This window comes from Ambystoma mexicanum, chromosome 13 (assembly GCF_040938575.1).
Source record: "Ambystoma mexicanum isolate Mex_15411 chromosome 13, UKY_AmexF1_1, whole genome shotgun sequence".
Lineage (NCBI taxonomy): Eukaryota > Metazoa > Chordata > Amphibia > Caudata > Ambystomatidae > Ambystoma > Ambystoma mexicanum.
The window spans coordinates 641,537,408-641,551,556 of NC_090938.1; the positions used below are offsets into that span (position 1 = coordinate 641,537,408).

Genomic DNA, 14,149 nt, shown 5'->3' on the forward strand with positions numbered 1-14,149 from the left:
CGTGTGGCTGCAGAGTGTAGCAAGCGGCAGCGGGTAGGCATAGATTGTTGTAGAAAAAGGCACTGCAAGACCTGAATGGAAAGGGTACTCCAAAAGGTAACAGAAGAGGAAATCCGAAAACAGTCCGTTAAGAGTTCCAAGGTCAAAAGCCAGCCAAGTTCGTCGTAACCAGGGGGTAATCCAAAGGAATACAAAATTCAGTTCAAAGGTCCTGAAACAGCAGAGCAAAACAGTATCCAAGGGCTTGACAGAGGAATCCAAGAAGAACAGTCCGTAGTCCAGGTTCAAGATGTGGAGACAGGAAGACGCCGAACAGTGCCTGATTGGGTCAGCTGTGAAGCACTGAACGAGCGTTCCCTCTTCGGTTTTAAAGGGGCCTAGGAGTGTCACATGACCCATCACGTGACCGATGATGTAGCACGTTTCCTTGTCACATGACCCAAGTTTTCAAAACGCTGCCGGGTCTTCCTGAGGGCGTGACGAAGCAAAGGAAAAAGCCGGCGTCTCCATCGACTGTCTCCAAGACGCCAGGGCAGCTGCCAATGTTGCAATGGGTGAATATGACCATAGCGCGTTAGATGCCCTTGTGTGCGCCGCTGCCGTGCTGCTTGAGGGAGTGAGGACATGAGGTCAGAAGGGGAAGGCAGAACAGGACCTGAGATGGAGGGCTTAGTGACTGCACGGGTATTCGTGTGCGTAAGGTGACCAGTGGATGGTGTAACATTGTGCAAACAGGTTTGTGGAGATCACTTTGTATATGTTCAAGCCACTACCAGATCTAACTGCAGTCAAAAGGCCCGATGATGGACAACCTTTTTGGCCTTTTGCTGCAGGGGTCAGAACTACTTCATATCCATCAAGGACGCGTTTTTCACTTCGCCAAGTTTCCTGCGAACAGATAAGATCATAAGCCCCAATTTAACATCACTTTCTTCGATCTAGTGTTTGAAGCCCCTTTTGTTCCAAGAGGCCATCTTTACGCAGTTTGGTCCAGGCGGTATGGAGATAAGGGGGGCTATTGTTGGCAGGAAAGCAAGGGGCATCTTGGGTGGCTATGTGTATTCCCATTTAGCCAAGGCTCCTGGAAGCTAGTACCAGTGCAAATGTTCCAGGTCCTGGTTCAGGAACGATGAACAAGGGTTTATTGCGTTGCTTGATTCTGAGGCGGTCCGGTTTGAATGTGATATTCAAGTTGAATCTCTGACCTTTTGGGACTCAACCAGTATCCAATGGGTCAAGAAAAGGTTGCAGCTCCCTTGGTCGTCTCAGGGTCGAAACATCATGGAGAGTGAATTTGCTCGATCTTGCTGCTAGGACATTTCATTCCCCCTGGCAACCGCTCATCATCATGTGGGACGTTTGGCGGGTCCACAGCAGCTTTCAATGGGGTTGGCTCAAAGCCCAGCATTAGTAAGTTTCCGCTGCATCCATCAGCATCCCCTTTACCACAGGAGATGGAATGTGAAGATATATACAATCCATACGTTGTTCATCTCCAAATTCTATGATCTTCAATTCTTTAGAGAAGATGTGGCGTAAGTTTGGGATGCAGTGAAGGAGTTCCATGACCGTTTTTTAGAATTAGGCCATCTTCGGTATCCAAAATTCTCTTGTTTTAATGAGCGCTGGCTGATCTGATTTGGGTTAGCAGGTGGATTTTGCAGAGGGCCGGCATCAATGGTGTGTTCAAGTCGGTTCTTAGTTAAGGCTCCCTTCATGCCACTGCTAATCTTGCCAGTGGAGGGTCTGGCTGTTGAGGAGTTGGAAGTTTCTTCTCTCAGTCGAGTATTCAGTCTGGGTAATCTGACTCGAAGTGGAGGAGTCCGAGACCTTTTCCTTCTGCTTTCAGATCGAATATGGACGTGATGTTCGCTGGTCAGCTTTGTGTCAGGTACAAGTGGCTTATTGTTCGAAATGTCACCATTACAGTGTCTCTTGGCCGCTCTTTTTCTTTTTTTCGAGAGGGTCAAAAAAGGTAGAGAGATCTGGGCCCTCTGCCATAGAAGCAAGTGTGGCTGCATTTTCCCCACTTGTTCTCGAGCAGGGATGTTGATCTGACGTCAAAGCTCAATCATGACCAAATCGGACTCAGAACCTTCGATCGAGTACTAAGTCAAATCCATCATATCTTGCATCATTAGAATTTCATCGTCTGGTGCCCGAACTGAGGATCACACAGCTCCCGCTGGGCAACACGTTAAGGCTGGTCCAGAGATTCTCGGCAGATCCTTTCTTAAGACCCTCCTCAGAGCAGGTTTTGCGGCTACAATTTTGGGTGAAATTAGACAAGTAATTTCAGTCAGCAGTTGCGGTAGAAGGCGATTTCTTACTGTGGCTTGATCCAATATGGAGGACGAGACTAAAACCTTTTTATCTGGCCTTTGCACGAATCACAAATATTGGGAAATCATGGTTGTTATTATTAGTGTGAGCTAGATTTCCTCTCACAATTTTTTCTTGGTTTGTCTCCCTTCGTCCCAGTGCGAGGACTGGATTTCCAAGGCTGGGATGATCAGTGGCCCCTCTTTTCATTTTTACTGAGACGGATTCGGTGAAATTCCCTTCAGTGCCCCTTTGGTTTATAGGGCAAGTCGAGAGATCTGCAATAATTATCTCCATCCTTATTTCAGGAGCTTTGACTTTTGAATTTACCAGACCATCACCAGTGAGGTCTACTCGTGGGCTATCCCATGATTGTGTCTGTGTGGCTTGTTCACAGAGAATACCATGGACTCCATTGCCATAGTTCCTGGCAAGTTTGTGTTTGTCATGATTTTACCTCGTGTCATAATTCCTTGCTTTGTTGGCTGTGATGTAACCTTCCATAAACAAGCGTTTAGAGAGCAAAGTATCATTTATTGACACGTTAGTCTGGGTTTTCACATTCACAACTTCACAACTGGTCTCCCTCTTTCAGGCTCAGACCCCTTTTCGAAGTTCACAATTGTTTCCCTCGTTCAGGCTTGGACCACGGATCCGTCTCGTTCGGGCTCAAATCCTCTTGATATCATAATTGAAGACTTTTGAACGTGCAATGGGTTTTGCTTAAACCGTTGCAGGACTGCTTCGATTCACTTCACACAATTGTTCTCATCAATTGTCTGCTTTCGTGTCTCTTGGCGGGATACCTTACTGAAACCTTCGATTGAGCACATCCACGGTGCCAGTCCACTCCGTCAACTGTATCATATCTTTCCTTCTCAAGTTCAAAAATTCATCAACAGTTTAGCTTTACTTGCGTCTTTCAGCACACACTTTTAACAATGTTTGTTCCAGCACAATTTTGCCGCTTGCAACCTTGACTTCAACACAGACCGATCTTGCATTGGTCTCCCCAACTCACCAACTGTGTTGATCTCTCTGTCGCTTCTTTGTTCTTGGAGCCAAGGACAATACCACTCCGGCAGCTGCTGCTCCTCCTCCTCCCCACCTTGGGCAGTTACGCGGGAGGGCCATCGATGCAGGATTCTTCAGTCTGGTTTCCTGGCCTTACACTTTCTGCCTTGAAGGTTTCTCGAAAGTAACAGCGTCTTGTCGAAAAGGTCATGGGTAATTCCCCCTTTACAAACCCTTCTTGGTTTGCTGTCTTTCTCCCCTCGTTTAGCTGCCGAAACTGCTGTACCTTAGTGTGGTTTGCCTCGCTCAAGTGCTCTGCCTTTTATCCGTGTAGGGAAGTTTAATGGAAGTCAGGTGTGAGTGATTGTTGGTAATTGCCTGACCTCGTCTGACCATAGTAGCGGGACATGGCAGATACGCGGCTCGGGTGTGAGTCTGTTTTCTCCCAGAGCGGGCTGTCCGTCTGAAAGTGTTTGAGAAGGGAAGGGAGGGGAGGGGGTAAGTTTCCCATGTATCCTACCTGGTAGTATGGGGAAAAGGTGTTACAGGTGGAGGGATACTGCGTCTCGCCATCCAGTGTACCACTCCCCGAAGATGCCTCACGCAGGTGATCCTCCCGCACTGGTCCACCCCCAGGAACTGAATCCAAAAGCAATGGGCATGTCCTGGCCACCTGGATGACAGATCTCCGGGGATTAGCGGATGAGACACCTTCTGGTTTCTCACAGAAGGCACTGTAATTCTGCATTACATGTACGGTTCAAAACCTGCCAAAGATTTGAAACTGGAAAGTAGATACACAAATGGTAGCTGCACCCAAATGTGTTAGCTTTCCTGTTTTGTCATGGTGGGGAACACTGACAAAAAGAAATACAAAAAACCCATCTTACAGCCAGGCAACCTGATCTGCGGTCTCTGGGGAATGTCGTCTTGATGGATGGTGTAAAGGCCTCTCTCGGTGTCTCTCCTCCACTACCTCTGCATAATGCAACCATTATTAAATCCAAGAAGGATTCTGCCTCCATGAGGATAGAGGCACTGGTGTGAGCCACCAAGTGTGGTACCCAAATGGCCAGCCTCTTTCTGTTACACAGCAGGAATTTGCTTTCAGACCAGACCTCTATCTGGGTGAAAAGTGGTGGAATTCATCAGAACCATCTATAATCCTTTGATGTAATCGTTTTGATCCAGAGGCCCTCCAGTATGGGCACTCAACTCTGCCAGAGAAAAATTGTAATTTGAAGAGTCCATGAGACCATTCACTGGGATGTCCTATTGTTGCCAAATGGAAGACATTTTGCCACTATTGTTTGGTAAACAACTACACATATGACCACTAGCCCATGAGGTAATAGCCCGGTCCCTTTTATATTTTGAAAGGGGTGTGTTGCAGTGCCTTTCCAGAAGCATCTACTTGTAAGTCACTATTGTGTACAGGAGAGCCCCGTCACAGGTACACTTCATCAAAATTCCTGCTAAACATGAATATTTTGGAGGGTTGATGAGGCGATTCTTTTCTTTGTGTACACCATCAACCTCATGAAAGCCCAACGTTGTGCTTATTGGAGCTCCTTTTGAACTAAACATGGAAAGTGCCTTTTCATATACTCATTTATTTGGCTACAACAGCAACTGTCAGACAAACCTTCAACCTGAAGATCTTTTAACGATATACCACTGAAAAAAAAAGAAATCCTTCCTTGCTTGCTGCTAAAAGTCATATCAGAGTTCAACCTTAGTCAAACAAGTACCTCACCAACTTCTGTTGGGTATTTAACCACACCTTCAGACATATGCATGGATGGCATAGGTGCAAAGAGTTCTGAAGTCTTAACTTGACATATAAGAAGGCTTTAGCGCTTCATGGCACATTTATGCATCTCAATACTATTAGACTAATGGACAAGCTCTTTTGAAACAAGCTATTACATGTTTGATGGAATCCTGCAATAAACTGCAACCAGAATCCTTTGTCAATGTGTTGTAAGGTTCATTCCACGAGTGCTAAGGCAGCACAGTCAGTGTGGCAACTGAATGTTTTGTGACTAGTCAGAGAATCTCGTCCCTTTTACCACCACAAGAAGGGTCTTACACATACCCAAACCAAGATGTTTCTTAAAGGTTTCCACAACCACACTGATTCATAATCCTCACATAGTACACAAACCCCATGCACTTCTGCCCTGTAAAATATTTTAACAGTACTGGGACGAGGGAGAATGGCAAAGATCATGTAGTGAATAAAGGTGTTTTAACTGGGACAAGGAGGACCCATGAGGATGGAAGAAGACACGAGAACCTAGGTCAGCATTCTAATTCTTCCTTATTAACCCAAGCAGATAAAAACATGGAAGATGAGGAAGGACCGAGTGACGTGTGTGGTACCGGTAGTGGCTTGAAGTGGAGAGACTGTCTGAGAAGTGGAAATTACCGAGTGCAAACAGCAAACAGTGATTTGCTGAAGAACAGAATGGGAAAGACAGAGCAAGCCGGGGAGTTTCGGGCAAACTCATTGCCTCGCTACAGGGTGGAACATGCCTGCCTGAACGCAGACAGTGTTCCCAGTCAGAGCAAACGGTGGCTTCACAGGAGCCCAGGGGGCTGTGTCTGAGCGCGGAGAACGCTCAATGCCAGATCGGGACACGGTCCCAACCAGCAAAGAGACAGGGTGCCTGGGATAAAGAACCTTGCCCAGCAGTATGAGTCACAGGCAGGGGGGTGGAGGACTATTCCTACCTCTAAGAGGGGTTTCCCTGCCTCAACAAAACTAGCTAATGAAACGGTCTGTGCCAGAATGTCAAAGTAAAGTTCGCCGTCCCGTGTTCAAATCCCTCACAAGCTAAACTCAACAAAAGGTGAAAAAGGGAAATATCGCTTTGACGGCCGACCTCAAGCCCGGATTTGTGGTTAAAGATAAAATTTCCAAAAAGGAGTAAAAAAGCAAACAAAGTACCACAAGACTCAAGGGGTTGTTTCCCTTTCCCTTAAGTCATTCCACTTTACCCAAGGTTGTCTCTGTATCTAAAATGGTCAAAAGTAAGTAGTTATCTTCATTTAGCAGGCCTGGCTCCCAGACTCTGCAACAAGAAAGAATGTCCTGGATACCTTTTCAAGCCGTCTTGAGGGTCCCTAACCTTTGGTGTGCAGACCCGACTCCAGCATAATGCGACAAGGAAGAAAAGCCTGGTTTTCTCTCCCAAGCTCTGCCAAGGGTCCCTGACCTTTTTCTCAGTACCCCCTCCTTGGTCCACTCTCCTGCCAAGTAGGGTACTGAACATTCTCGTTCTCACCGTTTTCTCTCTCTGACTTCACTTCCACCCACAGCCTTGGTGTACTCTCCTGCCAAGGTCTCTGGGTGTCACTTGAACATGTAAGCTTCGTATTCTTCTCAATCACTGTTTGGGGTGTATGACAACACCATGGGTCCCAGACCCCCTTCACTTGGTTTCCCTTATAGTTCTCTCTCTCTCAGTTCTCTCTTCAACCAACAGCCCTGGTTTACTCTAGTGCCAAGGCCTGTGAATACCACTTGTACAGTTTGTATTCCTCTTTATTACTGTTTGTGGTGCGTCTCGCCAGCATGGGTACCAGAGCCTCTTCACTTGGTTACTCTCTCCCATTTCTCTTTCTCTGTTCTTTCTTCAAGCCACAGCCTTGGTTTACTCCCCTGCCAAGCTCTATGAATATCATCTGTAGAATATCATCTGTTTATGCAAAGTTTGTATTCCCCTTTATTACAGGTCGGGGTATGCCTTCGTGATGTGGGTCCCAGACTACCTTCACTTGGTTATTCACAGCGTTCACTTTGTCTAATCTCTCTTTGTTCCACAGACTTGGTTTACTCTCCTGCCAAGGTCTACGATTGTCACTTGTATCTAGGTTTGTATTCCTCTTTATTACTGGTCAGGGTATGCCTTCCTGATAAATGTCTCGGACCCCCTTCAGTAGGTCACTCTGCCCTGGTGAGTATTCCTTCTGTTCATCTGTTTCTGCATTCAGTACACTCTGGGTCTCTGCAACCCTAGGACTAATCACCCTTGTACCTGTAGGGCCTTGGCTGTCACCATCCGGTTGTTTGCGGGTCTTCCTGGATCTTCAGCGGCTTCTCTGGCTCACCAGGACCTTAACCAGTCTTTCACACTTCTCCTCTGCAGTTCAGCAGTGGTTTCCTTGCACTCCAGTGGCCTCCGTCACGTGCAGGTACGTTTCCTCTTCTCCAGACTGCCTTCTGCATCACTGGCCTTCTGCGATTGTGACTCTCCCTCGGACACCATCTGCCTCTCTGCTTTGCGGTCCTGCACATACCTGTGGACTTTTCCGGCCCATGCCCACCCATCAACGGAGACACCATCCTTCTCTTACCTCTTGTCCTTTGAATGACAGCTGGCCAATAGGATTGTTCCTAAGGCTAGAACGTGTGCATTAGTTCTTGTCAGTGATCTTCATTACTCATGGCTTCTTCCTCGTTCCAGTAGTTCTTGCCCGAGATATATTACAAAAACACATTGGGACATTGGCTAGTGTGGAACTGGAGGGTTTTTTAAGGGAAGGTGGGAGGGTCAAAGGGATACTGTGTTCTCCCGAGATGGTCACTACTCTCAATCCAGTCCTTCCTCCCCATGACAGCCTCCCGCTGAGTACCACCCCCTAGGGGATTATCAGGTAGCGGCATCTCCTCCTAGGCCTCATGGAAAGGGGCTCCGCCATCTGAAACAGTGACGATACCTCAAGATACGTCAATGCATTTACACTCCTTCAATAAAGCTCCTGTCTCTCGATACAGCCCATCCGACTTCCATGAAGCACTCCTACACAGCAGATACCCTATTTCCATAAAGCATCTCCCCTCCTTCTATAAGGCCTATCAATTCTTTCAATGACGCCTATCTTTTCCCTCAAACTCTTTCTTGTGCTTCTATCAGTCCTTCAATAAAGCCTCTCACTGTCCCTTAAACCCTTCCATGCCCTCATAAAGAGTGCCTCAGTATCGCTTAACATGGATCCACCAATAATTTTCATGCACTCCAACCTCATGTTGATCCAAGGCTTTTCACCTTTTGGTTAGCCACCACATGATGCCCTTCATGCATTCTCCTTCCCCCTCTGAGAAGGTGTTTCTGTAGTGCACTTTAGAATGTCACTCAACCTACCTTAAAGATTCCAAGCCAGTCCTTGGAACGTTGGGCGATGTGCTTGCTCAGGCTGTAATGGCAGGTCAGGTCAACACCAGGGGCATACGACTGCTTTACATCATCGAATACAACATGGGAATAGCTGTGATTCTCCAAGAACACGATTGAAATTGGAGGGTCGGATTCTTCTGCCATGCTTGCCATTCTGTGTGGGGGCGGCGGGATATAGGAAAGAGGAGACAGACAACAAAATTCAAGTAAATAGAAGTTATACCAAAAAACCTTTGGCTCGTCAAAGTGCCATAAGAAATGTAAGAACAAACACACGGTTCAGACATCTGCAGAAACCAAAGTGCTTCAAAAAGATCTGTGCTAGGACCATTATTGTCCCTGGATGCCCTGATTTAGGTGATAGGAATATTTTTCAAATGTCCTCCAGTGAGGTTTTAGACAAAACTATCTTGTAGTGTTAGGCAGGATTTACCACCAAGTAAGACCTGAACCTCATCTTAGTAACATGACAGAGCAGCCAAGCTTCACTCTTAGGAGGGCAACACGGTGGCCATAAAGGTACAGCTTGCCAACCCACAAACACACATTAAGGACTGTCCACACAGTATACTTAATGAAAAAATATACTTTTTAGTAGAAGTAAAGCAATTTAGGGATATGCACATTTACCAGTACGTATGAAGTGTAGGTACGGCACGTGATATAGGAATAGTAAAGCAGGTCTACATAGAGACCCGGAACCCTTCCGATGTCAGTTAAACATTCGATGTCGTGATACCAACAATAGAACACCATCTACCTTACGGAACATGTATACATGTAAGAGCAGTGATCTCTACACAGAAATGCATATTCAAGGGCAGGTAAATGGTAGATAACAAATAATTATTTAAAAGAACAGCAGATGATCTCTGGAAGATCCAATCACCTTGCAGCCAGTAAGAAAAGGATTACGTATGTTAGTATTGTTTTAACTAATTTAAATATAGCTAAAGGGTGTGAAACATGGTGGTTTAACATATTAACAAGTATACAAAAACCACATGTAGGTATTCGAAATACCAGGATTGCCCTAAAAACTCTAGAACCCCAATGAGGACAAATGCAAAATGACAGTTTACAGGTAAGTACATGTTATTGTCACCTTTAGAGAATTTTAAGAGAACCAGAAAGTGTGCCCTAATGATTTAACATGACCACACCAAAAGGTCTTCTGCGGTTCTGCTGTAAAGTATATGTTACAATCCATGGGTGTAGAACCAAAACAACCATTCAGCCGAGGCCTAAAAGTGACCCCAAGCGAGGACTTTGGGCCCCTAGTTGTATAATCAAAGACTCAGAGAATGATGGCTACATGGTGGGATTTCAGACCACAGAGGAAAGATTGTTGCCGTCAGCAGTAGCACAGAAAACCCTCTTTGACTTGGAGCCCAGGGACTCTGGGGAACAGCATCAGTGACCCAGTTGGTGTCAGGAGACAGTGGGACAGAGAGCCAAGGTGATGGATACTGAGCCCAGAAAATTCTGGTGCATAATTAGATCTTGATGACTGGATTGGGTTTGACATGCCAGCTGTTGGGGCCTCCTGTCAGTGTGGCAAGAGTCTCAGGGAGAGATTGGAAGTCGGCCACTTTCCTCTCTCTGGAGTAGTGTGCATGGACACTAATTCTGGATCCTTCAGAGAACACTTGTTCTTTCTAGCAAGTTTTTTGAGACTGTAGAATTACCTGCTTTGGTACACCTGGCTTCAGAATGTCTGTTCAAGTGTTCTATTGTTATGCAACGGAAAGAGCCGCAGTCCCAAAACATGCCTGGTGACCAGAGTATAATATGTTTCCAGGAAGTCAACAGGTTTATCAGATTCCATATTCACAACCCCCAATCATATAGGCTCAACTTCTTTGGTGAAAGATGTTCTCGAATCTAGCAGGATAGTGGCTCCTGGTGGCCAGGAACATCATTGGACTTCCATCTCTGGTGTGGGAGATAAAGCATGGTCAGTACCAATACAAATGGTGGTGGCGACGGAGCGAACTGTGCCGCATCATTCCGATACACTCCAAAACCTGGGATCAAGCTCCTAAGCATACACCTGCATGAGTAAAAAGGGTCTCCACCGCCACCCTGAGGGCACAGCGGGGCTGGGCAATTAAACCGGTTTGCAAGCCACCGACACCTTAGTAAATATATCACAACATTTTCTGCAGGCTATTCCAATTTTTCTGAAGTATAAGTGGAAATAAGGAATGGTATGTGCTCTGCACTAACGTAGGTGCTGACCTCTCCGATTTTGTGTCAAGGGTTGGAGACTGGTGACAGAGTCTACTGGCGAATGAGGAGGTACTGTGTATGGGCGAGAGAGTTCCTAGAGTGTGACTTCTTCCTTTTCTTCTTTTTTTGTTCTGTGCCTTTGCACCCTCGTTGGACTAAGTTTTCATTCACTCATGTAGCATGGAATTGGTAAAGGGTGGAGGGCATTCCATGATGATTAACTGGGTTTGTGGAAGTCTGTGTTGTAAACACCTTGGCTACCTCTTCCTAACCACCTCAGGATGCATCATTTTCAAGACCAGCACTCTTCAGTGTCAGGATCCAGTCCCGACCCTCACAGCACCAGTGATGAACTGACAACATTTACACCCTGCTGCAGTCTTTGCCTGGTCCTGAAGTGTTTTCAGAGGTCACTGTGTTATTACGAGGTGGTGTTCGAAGCAGCATCTGAGCATGTACTGGGGTAATGGGGCAAGGGTAGCCTCATATATTAATGGTTTTTTCTCCTGAAAACTTTTTCTAAATGGACATTTAAAGGTACAAATGAGATTGCCTTGCTTTACAGATATCTTTAACCCTGGCCCTCTGTATGGTGCACCCTTTTGGGGCTTATAATTGCTTGAACTGACAGGAATGTACAGCAAGGGGGTTTTCTTGGTTTCTATTTGAAGACAGTTGGGGACTTAGTGGCCCAATCTTAACAATGGTAATTAATTTACCCCCGTTTTTGCATTAGGAGGTTAACTAACCCTGAGCATCTTGGGTCTGAGTTTATAACAAAATTGAAGTTTGCTACCCATTTATGAAATCACAGTAGCATACTGAGGGAGCTCAGAGATTGTGTTTTTAACAATGTTGTTTGTCTATGTTTTTAAGCATTATTTAATGTTTTAAATCATGGTGTTGTTTTATATGTTGTAGCACTGATAAAGCCTTTGAATAAGTCTACTAATCCTGAAGAAGACGTTGACCAATGGTTCTGTAAAATCTGGCCAATTGATGTCAAGTTGAAACTATACAAAAGGAAATCCAATGATGAGAGGAATACTACTAGAATAAGCTTGGATACATAGTTGATACATAATGGTGGACTGTCAAAGTAGGAATATTACTACTGTAAAAGTTAATTAGAATGTCTCTATACAAACTAGATTTGATTGTGAAGATGAATGGTAGAATGGTGTGTTAGTGATATACACATAGGAGAAATGTCTACACAAAAATGCACTATTTGCACAAAAAAACTTGTTCACAAAAAATATATGTTGATTGGAAATTAATTGTCTTATAATTGTTCTAAAATGTATTTTATGAAATTGTAACAGAATAAAATGATATATTTTTAATAAGAACACACTCTCTGGTCCTCCGCATGCACTTTCTGAAACACATTTATTTAATTTTTCAGCACATAGGGCATCCTCTCTGTTTAGTATATATTGAACTCACCCCAGATGCCCATGTAGGGGTCCCCACCTTTGTTTTTGGGGCGCTGAGTTTGAACACATGCTGAGTTTGTTATAATTGGAGGTATACATTAAATACAAACGTGTCACTTATATCAACTGATAAAGTAGTTGTACATGTTCCGATTGGTGAATTAGCATCCAATGGGTGTGTCTCAGCCAAATAGCCATGTCAAGACAACATTGACAATTTAGGAGGGCAAGGTGTTAGGAAAGATTTCGTAATTGTAGGTAATTTTCCTTCCATGTGGCAACCCCTAAACTTTTTGCTGCTGTTTTTCACCTTGTTCTCGACTTTGCCAGAGAAGTGCAGCCTTCTGCCGCACTCCTCTGGGCTTTCGCTCCTTTCTTACGGGGAAACTGACATGCCCTTAAGACAGTCAGTACCGGGAAACGCAGTTTTACGTAGTTTCTTTTATCATGTTGCGGCTTTCGTGCAACATGACACAAGAGGGCACTGTAAACTAAGTTACTGCTCTCTTGGGTCTCTAGCCTTCTACAGGCCCTAGATACTCTTTTTGGATTGTAACTGATCGGTGCAAGTGATTCACGGACGGGAATGGTGGCAGCGATCGTTTCTTGTGTTTTGAGCTCCTTTTGGCGTTTTAAGCGCGTTTCTCGCGCTTAACCCAAAATGGTGGTCTGGCTCCCAAAATGGCCAGACCACGAGGCTCCTTTGTCCTGTCCGCTGACCGTCTTGCTCCCTTCACCTTCCCCAGGTCGAGCCGACCCGGGGCCTTCCTTATTTGGGCATGTACTTTCCCGCGAAACACGGATGCTTTCGCGGGCTTCTACATGCCTGGTGTGTGCCTCCAGGATGTGGGCTGGAATGTCTGGTCCCAATACACATCCTGGGTGCCAGAGAGTCTAGGGTGGTGTGAATGCCTGGGACCACCGTGGTCCGTGATAGGTCCACGTATGGTGTGAGTGTTGATGAGCGGATCTCCCATTGGGTCCCCTCCGTTTTGGCGCGAAGGGAACCGTGGATAAGAGGGGGCTGGAAACACCACTACCATGTCGATCTCCTGAGTTCTCACGAACGAAGGAATACAGGAGCCAAGTATCCTGCAACCAAGAGGCTGAACCGAGGAATCGCTGGTGACCCGCTGAAGGACTGCTCCTCTGCACTGCTGTCGCCTTGTGAAACCCTTTTCACCTTTGATCGAACCAGAAGGCCTGTACTGGTACTTCGACCCTTGGAATAGCGGGGACAGCTATTCTCGGCATCTTCACCATCTCCTGCTAGTAAGCCTTCGGAAGCGTCTCTGGGCCATCCAGCAGACTGACCAGCCTACACAGGAGTCTTGCTCTGCAACCGCCGCCAGGTTGTGTAGTATTTCGAGTCCTTGTCACTCTCACACGCTTCGTACACTTGGCGTTCCCAGGTCTGAAGTGAGTAGTGTACATTTGGCTCAGATACACACGGCCGCTCCGTTGCCCTGCTGTGGTAACAAACTGTGCGGGTTCCTTCGTTTGGGACATCTTTTACTCAACTCTGCTGCTGCAGACTCAACACGATGACGAGACGTCCCCTGCTCTTCTGAACCTGCCAGCGACTGAAACCGACGCGGAGAAGCCTGGGTCTGCTTGCATCGGGGACCGGTGAGTAGCATAGCTAGGAACTGGTCGCCCTCCTGCAGGAGCCCATAGCTTTTCCCCGCTGTGTCAAAACAGCACACCTTTCCGTAGTCGCGCTCTGCTTCTGCCCACAGTGGAGGCTGCGCTTGAGTCGCGGAACACTGTTCTTCTTCATTTGTGCACTAAACTGAACTGCCTGATTTCCCTCGAAGAGACTCCCCTTTTGCCCGTTGGCACCAGCGTGTGCAGGTACTTTTGAGCACAAGGCTCCACTCTTCGTAGGGCTCGGACTTCCTTTTAGTTAGGTGCCTCTGAAGGCGGACTGGGTCTAAGCATTATTTCGCACTGCCTGTT

General features: G+C 46.2%; 1 protein-coding gene across 8 annotated transcripts in view; it reads right to left on the reverse strand.

The window, feature by feature from the left end:
* The window catches only part of CALCOCO2 (calcium binding and coiled-coil domain 2), a 746,974-nt gene that overhangs the window by 717,388 nt on the left and 15,437 nt on the right, over window positions 1–14,149 (reverse strand). For all 8 annotated transcript variants that reach the window (XM_069634588.1, XM_069634584.1, XM_069634582.1 and 5 more), the window contains exon 2: window positions 8,487–8,673. In XM_069634588.1, coding sequence (XP_069490689.1) covers window positions 8,487–8,672 — 186 coding nt within the window. In that variant the 5' untranslated portion in view covers window position 8,673. The remainder of the gene's footprint in view (window positions 1–8,486; window positions 8,674–14,149) is intronic.